Source organism: Plectropomus leopardus, chromosome 11, assembly GCF_026936395.1.
Source record: "Plectropomus leopardus strain MGB_pleo_1.0 chromosome 11, ASM2693639v1, whole genome shotgun sequence".
Taxonomy (NCBI): domain Eukaryota; kingdom Metazoa; phylum Chordata; class Actinopteri; order Perciformes; family Serranidae; genus Plectropomus; species Plectropomus leopardus.
The window spans coordinates 24,453,607-24,475,928 of record NC_142186.1 but is presented as its reverse complement, the minus strand read 5'-3'; the positions used below and the strand labels follow the sequence as shown (position 1 = coordinate 24,475,928).

The window sequence follows — 22,322 nt, the reverse complement described above, 5'->3', positions numbered from 1 at the left end:
GCAAACAAACTCGCAGAAGGACAGTTATGTCTCAGAGCTGTCTGTTCCAGCTCAGTGGCTCGTCTCACTCAATGTCAGCCGTCATTTGTTGTTTGAGTGTCACGCGCCACTTTCTCACCCCTTGGGCCCGCGGCGTGCCACTAATCCCAGCTTCCATAACCTCGTCAGGACACATCATAACTGAGCAGGCACAACAAAGATATTTATAAACAGGCCAAAGGTAACATTATAACACCTGCTATGGACCCTGAAGCTCTGGGGACAACCGCAGAGTCCAACTCTCCCCCATGCTTTGTTTTCCTAAACCGTTTTTCAAGATTCATTTGAATCTTCGTATTTTATCACATTTATTTTCACCAAACTCTAAAACATTCACAGTCAATATACAATTATTTTCATTATCGTGAAATCTGTCAATCTTTTTTCTCAATAATCAATCATTTTTTGCCTATAAAATGTCAGAAAATAGTGGAAAATATCCTAAAATCCAAATTGTTTTCTTCAAATGGCTTGTTTTGTGAAACATGACAGTTCCAAACCCCCAAATATTCTGTATGATTTTACATAAAACAAGGAAGCATATGTTTGGCCATTTTTGCTTGAAATATTATTCCTACCAACTATTAATTGATGATCAAAATAGTTACGCATTAATTTTCTAATTGCGTCAGCTCTAAATGTTAGAATTATTCTGCTTATATACAAAACAATCTGCGTTATAAATCTCTGCAGCCGCTCATCATAGTAAAGGGTTAAAGATCTTAAGTGGTGCCATGTTTTTCCCGTCATCTGCGTCACACGGATTATAGAAGGGGAACAGAGGAACCCCGACAGATCCCATAGTAAAGGTGTAGATTGGCGCCATGGTAACAGCATTATAGAAAGACACCTCCTCCTTTTCACAGTCTAAGAACACACCAATTCGGACAAGTTGGACAGACACGATGACCTTGGTGGGCTTCGGGTCTGTGCAGGCATAGACAGATCCGTCCTTCAAGGCCAAGGTCCAGAGGCCATTGGAAGTTCCAGTGGCATCCATCTCCCCTCTTGGGACATCTGCTCGCGCCACACCCAACCTCCACGCTGTCTTACGTCCCACCTCCACCTCCCAGTAGTGTCGGCCTGTGGTGAAGCTCTGATGGCCGAACACGCAGTAATAATAGTGGAACCGTTGTGGGTTGGGCTGGCAATCCTTCGTGTCTTTATCCTCATCAAACCATACTGAAGTGCAAGCCTTGGACAGGGACAGATTAGGGTGGGCTGTCTCTGGGTCAAAGGTCATTGATGTAATATCTGTAGGCAAATAGAGATTAACCCTTTGAAACCTGGAGCGTGCTGCTTTCACAAGTATCAAAGCCTTTGAACTTAAGAAAATTGGGGAGATTTCTTTCAAAAACATGGAGAAAAAAAGGCAATGAGCAACTTGGCAAGAAATGTTACACGAACTGCGAGATATTTGTGGATTTGGCAAAATATTTTTAATAAGCTAAGGAAAAAAAAGAAAATAATAAGAGGAAAACTACACTTAATAATAATAGACTTTATTTATAAAGCACCTTTCATAAAGGAAAAGCAGCACAAAGTGCTTTACAATAAATACGCCAGTGCTTAAAATCATGAAATCAATTAAGAGAAAACATTTTAAAATAATTGCAGCAGTCTTAAGTGTAAAAAAAAGTTTTAGAAAATCAGCCCTTGTTAAAGGCTAAAGTGAACAAAGGTGTTTTTAGCTGTCTTTTAAAATATCTATTGGTAGTGTGTTCCATACCTTTTGGGGCATAACTGACAAGGGCTGCATTTCCGAATTGCAGCAGGTGATCACAGTGTTCATTAAAAATACAATACTTCTTAAGTACTTTTCCAGGTCATTTCTTAATTGTTGTTGTTGTTTTTACTTTCTTTTCCTTTTTGTTTTTTAAAATTGTATTTATTTATTTTCATTTTTATTTTTCCTGCAGTTTTATTAATGTGTTAATAGCTGGGAGATTTCTTCTCTCGTTGCTCATTGCCATGCTTTTGAAAGAAATCAAGCCAGTTTGCTCAGGTGTCAAAGGATTAAAGAAGGTGAGTTTTGCCATTTTGTACTGCATGTGTTGTAATATATGACATGTATGAACATACTTGGGTAAAGGCAGCTTTTCATGTGCTTCCATATCCTGTACTGTATGGGCCCCACAAACTGACCGGAGCGTACCTCAGTGTCCACCTCCGCTGGAGGTACAAATCTGACCTGAGATCTGACAAAATGGGAAGAGGGGAGGACTGAATGATGAATGGAAGAATATTAAGGTAGTAGCCACACCACAGTGAGAATTATAGGGATGGATTGATGGAGGAGAGGACATGCCAAGCATGCATACACACAAGATTAATGAGATGTGGGGGAAACCGTGGAGAAAAAAAAAAGGTTAGGCTGAGAAAACCTGCCTTTTTATGAGATCTTGAATGTCCTGCAATGAGAAAAGGATTTTAAGAAAGTTGGTTAACAAAACAAACATTTTCAAACTTTCCATTGCCTCAAGCAGTTCTCTTTGTTTGGACTCTAAATTATTGGACTCTAAACAACTCTAAAGTTGTGACAGACTGCATTACACTGCCCGTTCCTATTTGTTGACTAATGCGTCCACTTCCTTTTGTCCTTTCATTTTTAAATGAGAAATTGATTTGCTCTTTTAAAACCCGGAGAGTCAACTGTTTAGTCAGTCAGTGGCTATAATTGATCAAATAAGTGCCGATGAGAAGGAGTGGATTGGCGAGGAGGGTTGCACTGCAGATTGGGTCCCTTTGATGGAAACCTGAGATCACAGTGTTCAAAGCTCAAACATGTCAAGAGTGAGGTAACTATTGTTTCAGGTCAAGGTGAATGCTTACAGTGACCCTGGATAACCCCATGTGTGGCTCCGCTGTTGTTTCCAGAGTGTTATATGGAGGGAGGCCAAACTATTCTGCACCTCCTCCTCTTTCACACATAACCCTTGTTCCAAATTCACCTCCATCACCACACTCAAGCTCGGTATTGTAACAGCATAAGACAAAACTACAGTGACAGTCAGATTTAATATCTGCGTGCAAATTTCTTGTTCTTCTATGAAAACGCTTCCTCACTTTGAGCAGTTTCGGACTGTCCTCCTCAGCCAGTTTGCTGTTCAGCACCGCGATGGCCCTCTCAAGGTCCCTCCCTTGCCCTGCTATTTTCTTCTCTCTCTCCTTCAGCTGCTTCACTTGTTTCTGTCTCTCTCTCCTCAGTCGCTCCAGGTTCCTATACTCCTCCTCATCCAGGAAACGATGGAGGTTCTGAAACTCTGCGCTGATTTCACGTTCAAGGGCATCAAAACTGCTCTGAAGGTCGGAGAGAGAAGGTGGATAATTATCAATTCAGCCTGGCTGTGGCTATAAATTCAGTGTGTGGATATGACAATATGGATTATAAGTGGCTTTAGCAGAACTGTTATGTATATATACATGTAGTTTCTATTGAACTGGAGTTGCTATGTGAAAAAATGATGCATTTTTGAGAAAGATAAGGATTAATAATGCAGCAACAGCACCTCTACTTCAACTGAGTCTATGTGAGTCTCTCTCTCTGCTTCTCTGCACTCGTCTACCTCATGCTTGATTCTTTTAATAGCCTGGATAAGCTTTTCCTGTAACACACACACAGACATGCGCACACGCACACACACACACGCACACGCACACAAACACGAGACAGAGAGAGGAGAAAAAGTACACATGGAACAGAAAGGTTACTGATTTAATATCCTGCAGAGTTTCTTCGCTTACGATCCATGAACTTTGAGATAAATACAGTCACATTAGGGGTGTATTCTTCTATTGCTGATAACCTTGACATTTGGAAATGAAATATTGATATGTTAATAATACACACATGATAATATCTTGTAAATAATCCAGCGCCTCTAAACCCATGTCTGCATCTTTCTGTTATTGCTTTGTCTCCCTCTCTAAACACCATCTGGTTTTCTTTTTATAACCATTAAGTGTACTCTTTTTGTACGATTTTGTACAGTAGCAGACTCTCTCTCCACCTCCCTACACTATATATTTTGACTCGAATTTTTTTATCAAACAAAGAGACAAAACGCAAAAAAAAAAAAAAGTTAAAGCTGACTTTGACTGATAGCACTTAATTTTCTATAGATATCACGATAAGATCGCTACCGTTCAGTCTTATGGCCATGATAATCGTGTAGTGATAAGAATCTGATATTGTGCCAGCCCTGAGTCACAATATGAGAGACAAAGTATCTCATGGCAGCTAATCTGAGTACAGCAGCAGGTGAAAACCATAAAACATGGAGCTTACCTTGTGCTCACAGAGAAGGCTTTTGTTGCAGTTGTTGTTGGGGTCTTTCATGTGGTTTTGGTACATTCCAGTTTCTGCTAGTTTGACAAAACAGAAATTGAGAGGACACTTAAGAAAAGTGCAATAAAAGTGATGGACGGAGTGAGAGGGAGGGACAAATTGGAGGACATGACAATGCAGAAAGTGAGAAGGAGCAAGAAAGAGGGGGGGGCATGCATTCCAGCACGGTAAGAACAACACGCCATACTAACAGAGCAACAAGGACATACATCCAAGCAGAAAATTAAGCAGAAATCGTATCGACAAGCACAGATCAGTGTCCACAGCCTGACTTGAGAATATATGGATCCATTAAGAGCAGAGGAGGGAGGAGGGGTGGCAGATGACTTTATCTGCCAGCAGGGCTCTCTGGCTGGCTGGCCCGCTGGCAGCAGCGATTTATGGCAGCAGACACAGAGGAGTCTATTTCTGTCCGCCACTGTCTTTGGAATCAAAGAACAATCTGTCGGCAGAAAGGGGCAGATATTGTGTTTTACATCGGCATTTGTTTTGCCTGGAAGGGAGACAATGCACGTTTATTTTTGCAAGGTGGCTCTCTTACCGTGTGGGGGTATGAGAGGATCTAGGAGATATTACAGTGCTTGCTTTGGTAGCTGCGTTTAAAGATGCTTTTTAGCTGTCAGTGCCCTGCTGGATTTCAGCAGTGGGGCACTGTTTCTAAACATACAGTCAGCATTTCTCTCTTCCTCTTTTGGATTATCTGCATTCAACTACATAGCCAAAAGCCTCCTCTCTCTTTTCTTTTTATCTGCCCCAAGTCTGTCCACTTATCTTAAGTTTTTATATCTCTGCCTCTTTCTTTGTCTTTGTTTCCCCCTCCATCACCCTCCACACGGGGTGGGGGGGTCTGGCTACAAGTACGTGCACTGAGGCAGCATTACTCATCTCTGAAAATGTTCCTCATCTATAATTCATGCTACTGGGTCCTGGCAAGTGACTGTGCTGATCTGAGGTTGAGCTGCAAACTACAGTACACTACAGTATGCGGCAGGTGGAGGGGACGCTGACAGGACGGTTCAATAAAACCCAAAGGCAGCATGCGCAGCAATTCCTGGCTGAGGATCAAAGCAGCTATAAATCAGTGTGGGCTATATTAACTCAATGAATGGTCTTATTATAGGATTCTAGGAAAATATGTGAAAAATATATAACAGAAATAACAAATATGATAGTCAGTCATAAAGACTGTTAGTGTGATGACCTTTGTGTAACTCTGTCTCTCCAGTTTCTTCTCTTCCAGGGCTGCTTTCAGCCCTGACAAAATGTAGCAAAAACATTTATTTAAACAGAAACAGTGGTGCTGAACACCCTGCTGTGATTTACATGTGTGTATGTATACATAATATATATATAAATCAGTGTCTTATAAGCCCATGTAGGCTAGGCACAATTAAGTGCACTTAAACAAACTAATCAATCAATCAATACACACACACACATAAATATATGTGTGTGTGTGTGTACTTCTTCTTAGGTATTTTGGGGTTAATTTCTACTTAAGTTGCTCATTGCCTTTTTTCATTTTTTTTAACAAGAAATCAAGCTAGTTTGCTCAGGTCTCAAAGGATTAAATCATACCAAAAACAAAATAATGTCAGATCACGAAAATAATTTTTCTTTGCTTTCGTTATTAAAATCTTCTACCTTTATTCACATATTTGTATTTGAGAAAAAAACCAACACAGGTTCCGTTTGATCACGGCAGTGTCACCTATGGTTCAGCCTCAAAAACTCACATTTTTGTGTCACAGTAAAGTCAACTCCCATCCCAGCCCTGCAAGTCCAGGCGGGAGAGATGTCACTACATATTAGAAGGAAGCAGTTAATGACCAACTACTGGGCTAACCTCAGACAGTTAGAAGAACAACACCTCACTAAACTGGTACTGCAGGAGTGCTGGGAACGAGGCAGAGGACAAAGAGCAAGCTGTGGGTGGGTTGGCAAAAGATATGCAGAGTACTTGGAGGTTATTAATATCAAGCTGAGCCCTTTATTCTAGAGGCTGCAGTATGGCGCACTCAACAACACTAACAAACACAAATGCTCTGGAGCTCAAGAAGTCAGAAAGGGAAAGTTGATTGTTAAAAGGTCTTCAACACACACACACACACACACACACACATAAAAAAGAGTCAAAAGATTATACCGAAGCTGTAGAAACTTGACATTCAAGAAAAATTTTGCTGTTCACAATAGTCTTTTGTCTCTGTGAAATAATTCAGCATTTTAGTTGGAGATTATTAAATTCTGACCTGTTTCTCCTAAACCCCCCTTATGAGAAATAAGGAGCAAATGAGTTAATCAGCAGGGGTTATTTTGCTGTGTTTATATAATTATCCAAACAATGGGGAAAAATTTTTAAAAACTATATAATTATAATAATTTCATAATTAAAATTATGTGACAGAAAAAATACAATACAAAAAAAATACAATATATACAATATATAAAATAAATACATGTATAATGTATGTCATTTTCAGCATTTTTTAAAGGGGCATTTTCTTGATGATTTTTGTCTTTTTTTTCCCCCTCTTACTTTCAGGTGGGTTTTTTGTAAATTTTTCTCACCATTTTTTTTGCTTATTTGGGGCCATGTCTTGTTAAGTTGCTTGTTGCCTTCTCCCCATGTTTTTGAAAGAAACAAACCAGTTTGCTCGAATTTTAAAGGGTTAAAACCTGAAACTTGATGTGAACCCCACAGCCCCTGTATTTGCCCCTGGACATAAAAAGTGAAGACATTTCACAAAGTCTTCAGAGGTTACCCAGGAGAGAAACTGTTTCATAGTCGGAAGATTTTGAGTTCAAATCCCAACTGTGTTTTTTTGTTTTTTTCTTTTCTGTTACCCCTCAGAGTGCTGCTTCATAAAGGTGTATGTTTTGTGACCTCCTTCAGCAGCTGCGGACAGGTTTAAAATTCTTCTGCAACTCAGACACCTTTCAGCTGAGTTATGAGTCAATTCTCAAATTAGGAAAGTTTATAAAAAATGGCTTTTACTTTTTGTCCTAAAAAAACAAACATGACAAGTTTTGTCTAGTTCTAACTTACTTTCTCCTTTAAGATGTTTTGATGAATTCAGGCTTTGATTTGCTTTGAGTGTCATTACAAAACAGACTGATTTGTAAGGCTCATTTAAGACAGGATTTTCAGAATAAGAGACACCTTTATGAAAAAGCCCTCTGGATAACAGAAGGAAAACAACCAAACATGCACAGAAGATATTTAAACCCACAACTTTGAGACTTCAGAGCTGTTTTTCTACCATAAGAGGAGTTTTCAGGACTGCAGATTCAGGGTGTTGCATCACATTTATGGAGGTTCACGGCAGCTTTCAGGTTAAGTAATTGACAAATAAATGTATTACGATTTATTATGAGGTTTTGTTATCTTCTTTATCTAAAGTCTTTAAAAAACACTGAAAGACTTTCAATTTGAGCCATATTTCCCGCTTAAAGGGCACACCACCTCAGTTGACAATTCTAGTGTGTTATTCCTATGGCCTAGGAAAGTTCGACCAATATTTGTGAACACAAGCTACTCTCTCTCTCAAAGCCAGAAACCACAGAAATAAATCTGAAATGTGTGATGTCATAGAGTCTGATGCTGATCCATAAAAAATGAATGGGACTCCGAATGAGCTTTAATTATGCAATATCACACCAAAGAGAGTGCTGCTGTTATACTGAATATCATCATGGCTTTGTGGCAGACACAAGGCTTCATGTGAGTGCCAAACTAACTTCATGCCCAAATGTAATTTCAAACAGAGATTATTATTTAATTTTTTTTAATAGTTATCTATTCGAGAAGAAACGCTTGGTTTTTGCTCCTTGCCAATGTAGCTTAGCTATAGAAGATCCATGCTTACAGGTCAGAATTACTCTGAACTTTCATACACTCAATTGTAAATTGAATATTTACTGATAAGGAAAGGTTCACATTAACTCATTGAGTGCCAGCCCTATTATATACAATGGAAAGTGGCTTGTGACAGCTTTTCTGGCCATTTTAAGTCATCTTTCAAGACCCACAAAATATTTTGTACAAAAACTGAAATAGCTCAAATGAAAGAACAAAACTCTCCTTTTCATCATGGAAAAAAAATGCTTATTTGCACCTTGTTCCATTCTTGATTTATCTGAGACTGAACAGAGGCTAGTTTCATCAAAAAGACCACTTTTTTTTCTAGAAAGCTGAGAAAAATGCATTTTTTTAAAAAAGAGTCTGTCAAGCAAAACAGTGATTTGAATGTTATAATTTTACCTTCAATGACATAAAAGACATCTGAAAATTGTATTACAATGTACATGTAAATGTGTAAATATGCAAAGTACAAAACAATGCAACAAATCATGGCCCCAGTTCAGAGAGAGAAAACCCACAAAATACAACCTAGTCCTTTTCTATTATTCCTACCTGCAGTATTGGGGCAACCGGGCCTGCTTTGAACACTAACTTTTTCAAAGTAAAAGCTTCGGACCCCGCCGGACACTCAGTCAAGAGCATGGGGGTGGGGGATCCCTCCATCACTAAAAATTCATGAGCTAAACACCACTTTTTGTAAAAACACGTTGTTTTTTTTTTTGCTCTGCAGACACAAATAGTTCCATAACCGCTGGAAGTCACAGCTGTTGCTAGTACAAACATTTTCCTACACATTAGCTTGCCGCTTTGTGTTAGCTAGGTCTTCATGTTACCGCAAACCAACTTTAACAGCCTGTTGTGTATCGTGTGTCTCTCTTGACTTTTTAAGGTGAGTAGGAAGAATCCTTACCGGCTCATAACTGCAGTCTCATCCGCCTCCTGAGCTCTGCGAACAGCCACCACCCATAGGAGAGGACAGGTAAACCGTGTTTAAAAGATCCTCGTCTCCGCGCCAAACGGGGTTAGCCAGCTAGCTAAACTGAGGCAGCTAAGCTAAAAACAACAGCTTGGAAGACGGTGTAACAGCTCCAACAGCGACTGCTGCCCTTTTTGTTTTCCTTAACCAAAACTCCCACACATGTATGACCCCCCAAAAGAGTGGAAGTTACCCCCACAAGTTTTTATCTGCCATATGGACACAGAATAGGCCTATAGGACGGTGCGCTATAATCTACAGTAACTCCCGACCGTTAATGTTTACCTGAGCGGAGTGATACATTAAGAGTTAACAGTCCCTTTGATGTTGTGCTGTATATCAGTACTCTGGACCATATAGACTGTACATCTTTATCCATCTTTATCTTCATATACAGTTTATGCTCTTTACCAAACACAATGTTTGGTGGCAAATAACTGTTTTATCTTTATTTTATCCGTCAAATCATTCAAACGGGATTCTTTTGTAGTATTCAGTTCTCACAAGAAGCACAGGGTGGCGATAATGTGCCGGGAAGCGCTGGATGTTGCTACCGTGGAAACCCTCGAAGAAGAAGAAGCAACGACGTCACGATAGTAAACAAGAGCATGTCGCACAGACAGACTCAAGCAAGAGGTACAAATTGGTTTTGAGGATGATTTTTGTCTTGCATGTTCATTGAAAAGATGTTTTCATGGTAGAAATAAATATTGTTGTATATTTTCAGAGGCCAGAGAGACCAGCAGCTCTGTATCTTTAGTGAGTTAGCTATGTAAGCTAATGATTAGCTTAGCATACAATACGTTCTTGGTTTTTTTTAATTACAGTCTGTGTTTCCAAACTTAACATTACTTCCGGTATAAAACACCAATTATTAGTAGATGGAAGTTTTTATTGTTGTATTATTTGTGTTCTTTGTTGCAGAAATGAACGGTCAAGCGGACGTCGAAGTTGACTACAAGCGGAAATACAAAAATCTCAAACGAAAATTAAAATTTCTTGTTTATGTGAGTACGATCATTCTGAGAACGAAAGGCCAGTCTTGAGCCATGCTTTCATCTGTATTGTAGAAAATACACACGTCTCGTTATCTGCACTGATTTCGTGTTTGGTTTCCCTCTTCCAGGAGCAGGAATGTTTTCAGGAGGAGCTGAGGAGAGCACAGAGAAAACTTCTCAAAGTATCCAGGGATAAAAGGTGAGATTACATTGTGTGTGTGTGCATGAAAATATGTGGATGTTAAACAATATGTTATGATATGATGATGTGCAGTCATATCATGTTATTTACTTCTTTTCTAGCTTCCTTCTGGACAGACTGCTACAGTATGAGAGAGTAGATGAAGACTCTTCAGGTAGTTATTACTCCTCATTGTAAAGGCTCTCCTAAAAAATAAAATGTTTGTTACTGTGGCATGCTTTCATTTCAAATTGACTGTAAGTTAATTGAGTTTTCTGTCTTTTATTCTAGATTCAGATGCAACAGTTTCATCAGAAAATAGTGAAGGAGAAGGCCCAAGGGAGAGGGAAAGGGAACGAGATGCGGCAAAGAAGTGAGTTGGGAATTTTATTTCATATCACCACATTCTATGAATAGTACATAAATATGTGCAAGCACATGCAGCATACATATTACATGCTTCTTATTGGTCATACTGATCATGTTAAAAGGAAAAAGCATTGTCGTAAACATAATTCTAGTGCAATGCACAGTGGAGAATACAACTGAAACCTTAAAAGCATTGTCTCTTCAGGGGTATGGGTGTCAACGGTTAAAACACCTCCAACAGCAAACCATTATTTGTACTCAAAGCTAAAAAAGACACAATGATTAATAGTTTTTAAGGTAATAATACACTAATGAAAGCACAACTATGACTGTTTCACTTCTGCTAATACATGCTCCTAAATCCTACAAACTGGTCCTTTAAGTCTTGAACTAGCATGTGTAAGGAAGGTACCATTGTCTAGTATTATCATCCAACACATAGTTATTTGAGAGTTATTGATACTGGAACTGAGACTAAAATTAATATAAGTAATTTATGGTCTCTTGTTTTATTGCTGACCATGTCTATTCAGGCATCATTTTCCAAAAGCTGTGTTTTCTCCTTGATCACACTAAAATATGAAGCTATTGTTCTCAGGTTTATCCACACTGGAAAACATTTTTGAAAATGCCAGATTAGTGGGGAGTCATTTTTCTATTAAACCAGCTTGGTGCATCTTAGTAACCTAAATGGACCATTGTGGATCACACATTTTGTGCTCTGAAAGCTCTTACGGTCACACTGAGTTTCTCTTAATTTCTCATGTGCTCTTCTCAGGCGAAGAAGTAGTCCTGGAGCTTGTCTTCCTTCATCGTCCTCCCCTCATCTCTCCCTTCTGTCCCGTCCTGGTGTGCATCCCCTACAGTCATCGGGCTCTGGACCCTACCTCAACACTGTGAGTTTCAATCTTTCTTTCTGCGGCCAGCAACAATAACAGTAACATTGCTGCCTCTGTCACCTCCTCATCAGCAAACATAATCCTCGTTTTGATTTTGCATTTTTTTTTAAATATAATTTGATTGTCATTCTATTCATGAGTCTGTTTTATCTCTTCATTTGTTTTTTGTTTTTTATTTGATGCTGACTGTCCTTGCATTGTCCATTCTTCTGTGTATGTTTTTGTGTGTGTTTGTCTGTCTCGTAAATATGCCTTTGCATGTGTGTTCATTTGGCAATTTGGGGACTGCGTGTGTGTTGGGCAGATGCCCTTCCCACCAGAGTATTTGGCTCCCCCAGCTGAACGAATGAAGAAAGAGAGAAAAACAAAGACGCCTAAAAACAAGAGAGAGACAACTGGGAAGGTGAGAGAGGGAAAGGGAAAATGAGACATTCAGACATGATTATGATAATAACAATAATAAGAGAAAGAAGAATGCAGACATACTGCTTACTTCTCACATCTTGTATTTGAATGTGCCATTTATATATGAGGTGGCACAGTAGGTTATGTTTAAGTTACAGTATATATGCATAAAAACTAGGAAGTAATATATTTCTGCTTTTATGTTCTCCTCAGAGAATCTAAAAACTGCTTTTGCATATTACAGTTTACAACTTTGCTCAGTATAAACTGTAATAATGACATTTTGGGACACTAATGTGAAAATTCAGTCCCCTAAATCATTTTAAGTTTGGCACTATGCCACAATGACCCTTTAGCCTGTAAGTTTATGTACATGCTGCATGCTTTGTCCTGATGCAGTCATCCATCCGTAGCTCTCATTCCTTCATCATATCTCCATCCTTTTGTCATTTTTAACATTTTAACTTTATTTTGAATTCCTCTCAGGTTGTTGCCCCAGTGGCAGCTAATTACCCGTCAGCCACTGCGGCCCCTCCAGCAGGCAGCGGCCCCTTCAGCTGGGTTCCCAGACAGATGCTCAGTGGAGATGCAGCTGAGGAGGAGGGAGACAGCGATGCAGACAGTGACAGGGGAGATGAAGACAGAGGGGAAGGAGACGAAGCAGAACTGGTCATTGACATCCCTAATGAGTGAGGATGAGTGTGTGTTTAGATGTGTTAAGCCCTATTTGCACGGGACTAGTATTATCTGGGGGCCACAGGAAGTTTGTAATAATTACAGAGGTCATCTGTGATCTTAATCCTGTGTGAATCTGATATGTCTGTAGTTTGTGAAGATAAAATTTCACAGCAAATTACCAACAGTATTTTGCCAAACACAGAGGTCATGAGATAATATTGGTTCTATGTGAATCGGTATCGCTGTGATTTGGGATTGTACGTAGGTTTCCTGTTTCCTCCGCGTCTTGTTTCTGCCTTTTTTCCACTCAAGGATTACAAACGATGCATTGGCATTATCCATGAAAGTTCGGACAGCATTTTGGGTGCAGGAGACTTATTTTGCTACACGGCATGGAGACCTTTTCACCAAAAAAGGAAGTTCAAATCAACCAGAAGAGCAAACTCTCCAAAGATGATTAGATGGATAATGTGATAATGTGTGGTAGAATCAGTTTGTTTCACCCACATTTAAAAGAAAAAGAGGTTAAAATTGTACATCAGTGCTATGTATTGTTTCTGTGTTTTGTTGCCTTGAGTTACAAATGGCTGTTTGCGTCATATCTGGGGGCTAATGTCAATAAATAAATCAAGTAAAATACAGTTTTCGCTTATCTTGAGCAAACGTGACGCACAAAACAAACACCGGGGGAAATTTTTAAATCACACAATGTCCCCAGGTAGTTCTTGTCCCATCTGAATAGGGCCTTTATAAGCAAAGGACTGAGGATTTGTACATTTGTGTGTTTGAGAGCAAAGACTGAAGGTGACTGACTATATTCTCTGTAAAAAGCAGCCCGTTACACATTTTCAAAAGGAGGGCCAAGCTCCCTCCTGTGGACTTTTGTCTAACTGCAATATCACTGTTAAAAATATCTCAGATAAGTGGTTTTCCAATATTATGTTAGGAAATATATGTGTGACGAAATTACAGTTCGTAAGCTTTTAAGAAAAAAACACTGTCTCTGGGATGATGGGATATTTTACTGTTTTTGCAAGCTGGCTGCTGATTATTTGTTGTTTAAATAGTCTCAACAACTATGACTAAAACTAGGTGAGTCCTGCCCGGAGAGAGTCTTGATTTATTTATATTTGCATAAACTAAACACCATCTCAGACTTGCTGTTGCGTAAACACTGCAGTCCATTAAAGCTGTTTTAGTATGATGTAGGTGTTTCAAATGTTCTCATCTTCTTTGCTTGTTACAGGCAGTTTTGACACCTGCCATTTGTACTTATACTATGTTAATGTTTTTTTAAACAAATTTTCAAAAAAATCAAAGCTTATTCATGTTGATTATTTTTGCATCTGTCCAATTGCATTTGTCGGAGAATAAAATGTAAAATGCTATCGTTTCAGATGACTGCAAATCTTTCTTTAAAGTTGAATTTACCTCCTGAGCAATAGACCTTATTTAAACATCATCTCCAAGCTTTGCCCTGTTATAGACCAGTATCTATCAGCTATAAATAGCCTGATTTCAAACTATATTTTCAAATAATCATGAAATATAATAAAAATCTGTGAATGATTCACAATTACTGCATACCCCTGTGTTATGAATGTTTACTTTTGTTATATACACAGATTCTGTTTACTCTCTCATCTCTCATCTAAGACTAGATGCATGCTTAATTTTCACTTTTCAAACTTGAGCAACTGAAATCTAAACATCTAAAGACAGATGTATAATAGAAATTTAGTAAGCCTCTTTTCAACATTAAATTGCTCAGTAGAAGGAGGCGTCATATTTCATTCACAGATTCTACTGGCAACATGCTACAGAGGCTATTTTACCTAAAACAGCTGGTTAGTGCTGTTGCACGTATGTAGCTGGGAAAATGTCAAACTCAGTGTGACTTGATGCCCCACCTAAAACATCACACCCTAAAACTCTCATTCCAGACTTGTCAGTCACTGAGGTCTGCTATAGTCTGTCTGAGCACTTATTGTATGCAGGAAGTGAGAACAGACAACATTCACAACACTCAAGCTATGAATGAGGAAAGCTTGTGTAAACCCAGTTCATGTTACTTGTTGCACGTGTTTTTCTTTGCTTGCTTGACCACTCTGCAAAGTAATCTTCATACCACTCTTGGTATTAGCCCAGGGTTACATATTGGCTCATGTGTGCTATAACTCTTAAGCAACTTGAAGGCAGCCTGGCTGGACTCCACCTCTTCTAGAATTCAAAACGAGAGCTAGATATTTTTCTGTTTACTCTTACACATGCACTGAGCTTGGTTATCAGGTTGCATGCAAATTGCTGTTTTTGCCACATGATGATTTTGTAAAGAAGAGTCAGTGCCAATATCATGTCTCAACAGGCTTGTTTCCAATATCAAGGAGAGCAAGCTGCAATCTGCAATGCATGGAAGGGAGTGTGTTTCATCTGGGGAGTTAGGATCTCAAGAATCGCTGCACTCTGGGTGAGACGATGACCCGTGGCTTTGACACTGTCAGGATTAAGCTTTAATGAGGGTTTCATGAACTGACATTGTTAAATTTAGAGCTCAGTTGCTCACACTATTACCTGGTGTCTCAAGTGATAGTCCTGCTTGATATGGAGGTATTTCCAAGCAAATGTTTGACCTGATACTGAATCAGCATGTTAAGCAATGCTTTACCAAGAATAATGTATCATTCAGTGGACTCAGCTTGTACTATGGCCATTGTTTTGGAATGCAGACTTACAGGTAATCGACAGCTTATGATGGGTGTGTGTACTTGGCTTGTGTACCTAACAGCAATGGGAGTTAAAGGTGTAACCATAGAGCATTTAAGAGGGAGGGGTGAAGTGGAGGTAGAGCCAGAGGGAGAGTCAAAAAGGGTGGAACTGACAGAGGGGGCGAGGTTGTCAGGGAAAGGGAAATGAAGGAGTAAGCAAGATTGTGCCTGCAACATAGACAGATTCACTTAGCAGACTTTAAAAGAAGATAGACATGGTTAGAGACAAACTGGAGGCGAGAACAAGGAAGGAGTGAGAGAAACAACAAGCCATCAGCAGCCAACCTTGGCCACCTTATCCTTTTCCATCTATATACGGAAACCACTGGATAATTTATAAGCCTCTCCCTCTCGCTCTGTGTGAGTGTGAGAGAGAGAGGGGGGATTTGCTGAGCTCACCACCACCATGCTGTGTCCTGCTGCTGTCAGTGCAGCTGCTGCGGCTGTCTGGCTGCTGGCAGCGCTGGGCCCAGGCCTGTCTCTTCCAGCTGAGGACAACACAGAGGCAGGTTTCAGCCTCTGCAGCCACTGCTTCTACAGACAGATGCCTCCTCAGGGAGCGTCTGCAGGGCCGCTGCTGCGCTCACTCTGCCACAGACTGCCCGGGGGACAGACGTTCGCCACTCTGTCCAGACCGACCTGTGACACAGCTGTCTACTCCGCCTTCCATCTCAGGCACGGATGGACAGAGGGAGACGAGGGGGAAGAGCTGGTGGTAAGCATGCATCTATCATGCTGTTTAAAGTAGTATCACCTGTTTTTTAAATTGATGGAATTTGAGAAATTTAGTACAGCACAAAATCAGTGGAGCTTGGTGCTCCAGCAGGAAAACAGTGGTTGAAAGGAACTAAGTGCATTTACTTGAGTCCTGGACTTAAGAACACTTTTGAGGTACTTGTACTTCAGAAATTCCATTCTGTGATACTCTATGCTTCTACTGAACTAAATTTATAGTGAAATATTGTTTGTTTTTTTCTCCACAGTGTTTGTCTGCAAATAGTAACCAGTTAATTTTCAGATTAAGATTTTATATTAAAAAATATGATGAGCTAATCAAATTCATTGTTAAAACCTTTTTGGATTGTGACCAAAACATTGGTGCCTATGATGTCTTTGAGTTTTTAGCAATTGCACCAAAATTACATTATAGGCCACTTCAAACATGACAGCATAAACACTCCCTTTGTATTTCCCAATGTTTTGCATTGAATGTGACTAACAACAGCTGACAAGAAAATTATATGTTTTATAGTTTCCTTGTTTAGCTGATAGAAAGTAAACATGCACCCAAGCTATTACCTAGCGATGCAATTCTAGTGAAACAGTCTAAGAAAAAAACTGCAACAACATTATACGTAAAGCAAAGATTATTTAAAAAAAATAGAAGTACTGTCTCATGGTTAAATGCTCCCATGAACCAGTCAAGTCGCACTTATAGATTACATCTGTGAAAACATGGATGCTTCAAACAGCACAGAAGATCTATTCAGTTAGCACAATTTCAAGGTGGACACCCAATATTACCAATTCAGTATCTAAATAAATATCTCTCCTTCTGTTCCTGAGTCATGATGTTGGGTCATGGCCAGAAAAATGTTTTTGCAAAATATTATGATGTCACAGTGAAGATGACCTTTGACCGTTTAGATGTAAAATGTCAGCACTGCATCATTATATCCTAGTACACATTTTTGTGAAATTTTTTGTTTGTTTTGTTTTTTGTTAATTTTGTCACAATTAGAGGATGAATTCTTGAGTTAGGGCCAAAATCATGTTTCCTAAGGTCACAGTAACCTTGACCTTTGGCCATCAAATTCTAATCAGTTCTAATCAGAATTTTTTTTTGCAAAATTTTAGGATATTCCCAGACATCATTCTATATAATATCAAGTTAAAGAGAAAAAGATGGACAAAAGGTCACAGTGACCTTGACCTTTAACCACAAAAATCTAATGAGCTCATCATTGAGTCCAAGTAAACATTTGTGCCACAATTAAAACTTTTTCTTCAAGTTGGTCATAAGATATCATGTTCATGAGAGTGAGGCAGACAAGGTCACAGTGACCTTGACCTTTGACATATGACCACCAAAATCTAATCAGCTCATTGTTGAGTTTGAGTAGGTATTTGTGCGAAATTTGAAGAAATTCCTTGAAGGCATTCGTGAGATATCACATTCACAAGAATGGGACATATTACATATGTACCAACAATCCAATAATATGATGCCTTTATAAAAAAAATATGCCACACCTTATGTAACTTTATGTATTTCTTCTCTTCTACTTGATTAATCATCTAACAACCCGTCAGATTTATCCTGTGACTAAACCACAGAACAAGAACTTTTTCAACATTATGTGGATAATATTTGGGTACTTTTACTTCAGTATAATTTTGAATGCAGAACTCTTACTTGTAATGAAATTGGTCATGTTTTGGTCATTGCATTAGTACTTTAATTTATGCAAAAGATCTAAATACATCTTCTGCCATTGCACTTAACATGTTAAACAATCGGCAGTGGTCAATGTGTTTGAAAATTGAATGTACAAAAAGTTACAAGAGATAAGAGCCTTTGAAAGAGGCCAACAAATCACCCCAAAAGCTGTATTTTTGTTCAAGAAATGACCTTTGTCAAACTTAAACCTTTCAATCATACAATGATACTAAAACACAAATGATTTTTTCATGTCTTATTTTTAAAATGTAACAGACTCATTGAGAACTTTTGAAAATCTGAAAATGATCAATAAAATAAAATGAAAATACAGTGAATTATTAGTGTGCACTTGAATTAATTATTATAAACTCATACTTTTAACACTTGTTTCTGATTATTTTCCTCTCAGACAGAAGAAGAAGAAGATGTTAAAGTAGCAGTACCAGCTCTTCTCAGAGGAGGCGGGGATCATCCTGTTTCACCCACAGACTCCCCCCTTCAAAACTGGGACTCAACAGTCGCAACACTGCTCCAGTCAAGCATCATTCCCCAGTGCAGCACTTTGGGGGGGGATCTCTACATCCTGACCGGGTCGGGAGGTCTTGGGGCTGCAGAGGATGGAGATGAGGAGTGTCAGACAAAGCCGTTGTGGTCTGCAGTGTGCTGCGCTGTCTCAGAGGGGAAGAGTGGCTTCAGTCTGGGGTTAATCAGAGAGACAGGGGAAGGGGAGAAGCAAGTGAGCGTGAAGGAGCTGGAGGAGATGCTTGAAGTAGCAGAGCTGTTCTCAGAGGGCTGTGGAGGAGCAGATGGGGAGACTGTTGGAATCAGAGTGGGACTAAAGGAGGTTGGTTCAGGTCTCACTGGAGAAGAGGAGGTTGGTTCAGATGCTGCCGGAGGAGAAGAGGTTGGTTCAGATGCCACTGCACAAGAGGAGGATGGTTCAGATGCTACTGAGGGAGTAGAGGTTCATTCAGAAGCCACTGAAGCAGAGGAAGTTGGTTCTACTCCTGCTGCAGAAAAGGAGGTTCAATCAGGTAGCACTGGAGAGGAGGAGGTTCATTCAGGTGCTACTGGAGGAGAGGAGGTCAGTTCAGGTGCCACCAGCCAAGATTCAACTTCAGAGGGTAGCAGTGAAAAGCAGCGTGATGTGAAGCATAAAAAAACAGTTGCCACATCCCAGTCTCCTGAGTCCTCAACCGATTATCAAACTGTGGATGAACAGGAGACAGACACAAATTCTAGCAGCACTCTGGTCTACATCCTCTCCACCGCCATGTCCATCCTTAAAGCTCCGCTGCGGCCTGTGTTTTCCACAGTCACACAGCTACCTGCACAGGTAGACATGTTTTTTGTTTTCTTAAAACTTAAAGGTCCACTGTGTAGAATTTAGAGGGATATATTGGCAGAAATGGAATATAATATAATAGTGTGTAATCACCTGAAAATAAGACTAGCACACCGGAACAACTCTGATTTTTTAAAAAAAAAATGCTAAATTGCTTTTTTAGTGTTCGTGACTGTTTAAATCACCGGATCTGTTTGTTTTGGAAAGGAAGAGGCCTCTGTGTTTAATTCAGCTCCTGGCAAAAAACCTCTAGAACGATGAACACTGAAGGAATTCTTTCCCCAGAGGTTCCAGCTGGTTGCAATCTCACTGCTAGATGCTACTAAATCCCCCTAAATCTTACACACCAGACCTTTAAGGGATACTTCATTGTTTTTCCACCAGCTTTATATGAAAACATATGGGTAGTACGTGTAGCTGAACTGTTGTGGACTTCCCTCCATCTAACTAGCGTCTAGATATCCTCCCTTTCCCCGGTGAAACACCACCAAATGACATATTTACAACATTTAGCAGTTTGTTTTTTTTGCTGCCTCTTGGCTCTTGCTCGAACTACAGATCGTACTTCCATATTTTGTATTACCCACCAACCATGCTGCTGCCACTGCAGACACAAAAACTATACAGCTGATCAAGAGGCAGACCCGCCCCTCTTTCTCTCAAACTCGAACCGAAATCGGATCAAACGGTAAAACTGTAAAGCAGTGCTGTTAAACATACATCGAGATCATGTCATGATGATGTCAGACCTGTTTCCTCGTAATGGTGAGAATTTGTGCACAGGAAATGGGTGCCACACTTCTTGCATAGTAAAAACAGAGGCAGAAACAACTGAGATCAAACGGTCAAACTAAGCAGCACTTATCAAATGTAAACCAAGATTCTGTTGCTCAGTTGCATATTTCTCACCTACAATGTTTTCAGAAACATGTTTTAGCTTACCGTTTAACTGTAACATGAGATCCAGCCAGCCACCATTATGTTGCCCAGCAGATGCATTCTGGTATTTGTTGGTTTCCAGTGCCACAGTCCGTTTTGTCTGTTTTCTACAATTTCAAATGTATTTGCTTCCATAAGGCTCACAAAGGACTGGTTGAATCGATCAATCATCCTCCACTTTCGATAATGCAAATACAGAGAGCCAACAACACCCCAGTTTGTGACAGAGAGAGGCCTTATGCTGCAAATTTGTAGACTGCAAAGTCAAACCTGATGACATGATTATTTTGACAGACTGTAGACAGCTCATCCCGAGCAAAAGAGGACATTGTACAACTGTTTTTGCGGGCTGAGTAGTACTCCCCATAACAAGTAAAGTGAACTTTATGTTTAAAATTGGGGAAATGCCCCTTTAATTTTTCCAATCACAGGCAGAATACTTGATAATTAAGTACCTTTGCATATACAAAATAATTAGGATGATATTTTATCACAACAAGAGAGGGAAAAGAAAGGAAAAAATAAATGGGTTTGCAAAGGCCAACAAAAAAACACAGCAACAGGACATACTTGTGTCCTTTTTAGATAACAAGAACAAATCTTTCAAGAGTTCATGGATTTCATGAAACAAAACACGGAGATGTGATTTTAGTGCAGTCAGTTTGGAGAGAACCAGTTGGTTTAACATGTTCAGCTTCAGTGCTCTTCCCAGAGACTGGAATGAGGTGTGGTCAGCAGCAGGTGTTCACTCATTACATGCCATCAAGTCATTCTGTCATTTCATTTTCATATTGTTAAATTGACTGTTGTCTGTTATATTGTCAGGTAAAGGAGAGCAAAACTTTCAGTCATTGAATAGATATAGAGGGGAGGTTTTCACGATAAGCTCTTTTGGGTTTCTTACCTCTCCTGCACAATGCTTGCTATTTTTGTTTCTATTTATTTGTTTTTAATTACATCTTGTCTGCTAATAAAATTCAATTGTTGTCATTAAAAAAATGACATTTTTGTCTTTCGACTCAGGTGACGTACGTTCTTCAGGAAGACCTCGGTGTTCTGTCTGCCCTACCTGGAGAAACCTTCTCCCTGTTCCACCTTTTGACCTCTGACCTCTTGTCTTGGGTGTGCTCAGCTGGAGAAACACTACTGGGTATCGGGGAAACTTGCTGTTCCAGCATCTACTACTGCTCCTCGTCCATGGTGGGGACCCTGATGAACAGCTGCCACACTGGGGTCACTGGTGTGGGGACCCTGGCTGGAGACACAGTAGGGATATTTGGTGATGCGCTGGATAATGCTTGGTGGGTGACCAAGTTCTTTGGAGGGCGGCTGTGGGAGCAGAGCGAGGGTTACGTGGGAACAGTGGTGTCAGAGGTGGGGGGTCAGGCAAAAGCTGTAGGTGGAGGGTTGGGGAGCCTGGTGTGGAGAAGTGGAAATGGGGTGGGTAACGTGTTTAGGCTGGGAGGAGGGGTAGTCATGGGAATGGTGGATATGGTCATTGGTGCGGTGAGAGGGGCTTTTGGCGAGGAGGAAGAGTGAAAAGTGAAGGAAAAATCCACAAGACGCCCTGAGCAACAAATGTTTTCTCCAGCTTTGATTTGTAAATTTCTTTAGCACATAAGAGTGTGAAAAAAGGGGACTGTTTCAGTTTGATGTCATTTAAAATGCCTTAGCTGTTATAGAAGGACAGCCACATGTTTCTGAATCAAATTTAATGAATTAAAAATGTATTATTCTGCAGGTCTTACACATCACTGTGGTTGGCTGTCCAAGTAATCTGTTGCTGGGATTAGTGACCCAACTGTGATTTAGTCAACACTGTGCACAAAGCTTTAGGATGTAATTATTCAAAATAATTCCTGTATGATAATTGTTATGATGAATGTTTGCTTATATGTAGATTTTAATAAAAGAGAATGCTGGCTTATTGTACTGTGTTGTCTTTGTACATGTTTATGTGATGGAAATGTTTCCTCATCAAAACAAGACACAGCAAAATGTGTTCTGTCCTTTTCTGTCAATTGTCATTGTACGCACAATAATATACTAACATATTCATGAAATAAAAACTT

The 22,322-nt window shown here is 39.7% G+C and overlaps 3 protein-coding genes across 13 annotated transcripts; 2 read left to right on the top strand and 1 right to left on the bottom strand.

The window, feature by feature from the left end:
• Positions 1 to 51: 51 nt before the first annotated feature.
• LOC121945273 (zinc-binding protein A33) lies at positions 52 to 9,541 on the bottom strand. 10 transcript variants are annotated; one of them, XM_088084359.1, is made up of 7 exons: positions 9,163 to 9,541; positions 4,328 to 4,404; positions 3,606 to 3,644; positions 3,106 to 3,339; positions 2,428 to 2,450; positions 2,122 to 2,237; positions 52 to 1,293 (listed from the first exon to the last, which is right to left on the bottom strand). In XM_088084359.1, the coding sequence occupies exons 2-7, from the start codon at positions 4,391 to 4,393 to the stop codon at positions 740 to 742; spliced, it is 1,032 nt and encodes a 343-aa protein (XP_087940485.1). In that variant the 5' UTR covers positions 4,394 to 4,404; positions 9,163 to 9,541; the 3' UTR covers positions 52 to 739. The 10 variants fall into 10 exon arrangements, with proteins under 10 accessions (XP_087940485.1, XP_042345316.1, XP_042345319.1 ...); XM_042489382.2 differs by having other exon boundaries at positions 3,549 to 3,644; positions 9,163 to 9,539; XM_042489385.2 differs by having other exon boundaries at positions 3,549 to 3,644; positions 4,328 to 4,401; positions 9,163 to 9,539.
• ino80e (INO80 complex subunit E) lies at positions 9,099 to 14,154 on the top strand. Of its 2 annotated transcripts, XM_042489432.2 has the most exons (9): positions 9,109 to 9,231; positions 9,719 to 9,864; positions 10,153 to 10,235; positions 10,355 to 10,425; positions 10,530 to 10,582; positions 10,699 to 10,780; positions 11,555 to 11,672; positions 11,980 to 12,078; positions 12,567 to 14,154. In XM_042489432.2, exons 2-9 carry the CDS (start codon positions 9,837 to 9,839, stop codon positions 12,771 to 12,773), a joined length of 741 nt encoding a protein of 246 aa, XP_042345366.1. In that variant the 5' UTR covers positions 9,109 to 9,231; positions 9,719 to 9,836; the 3' UTR covers positions 12,774 to 14,154. The 2 variants fall into 2 exon arrangements, with proteins under 2 accessions (XP_087940486.1, XP_042345366.1); XM_088084360.1 differs by lacking the exon at positions 11,980 to 12,078 and having other exon boundaries at positions 9,099 to 9,231.
• Positions 14,155 to 15,260: 1,106 nt separating this feature from the next.
• si:ch73-54f23.2 (uncharacterized) lies at positions 15,261 to 22,182 on the top strand. The gene is made up of 3 exons (XM_042489337.2): positions 15,261 to 16,238; positions 18,376 to 19,302; positions 21,274 to 22,182. The coding sequence occupies exons 1-3, from the start codon at positions 15,930 to 15,932 to the stop codon at positions 21,787 to 21,789; spliced, it is 1,752 nt and encodes a 583-aa protein (XP_042345271.2). The 5' UTR covers positions 15,261 to 15,929; the 3' UTR covers positions 21,790 to 22,182.
• Positions 22,183 to 22,322: the final 140 nt, after the last annotated feature.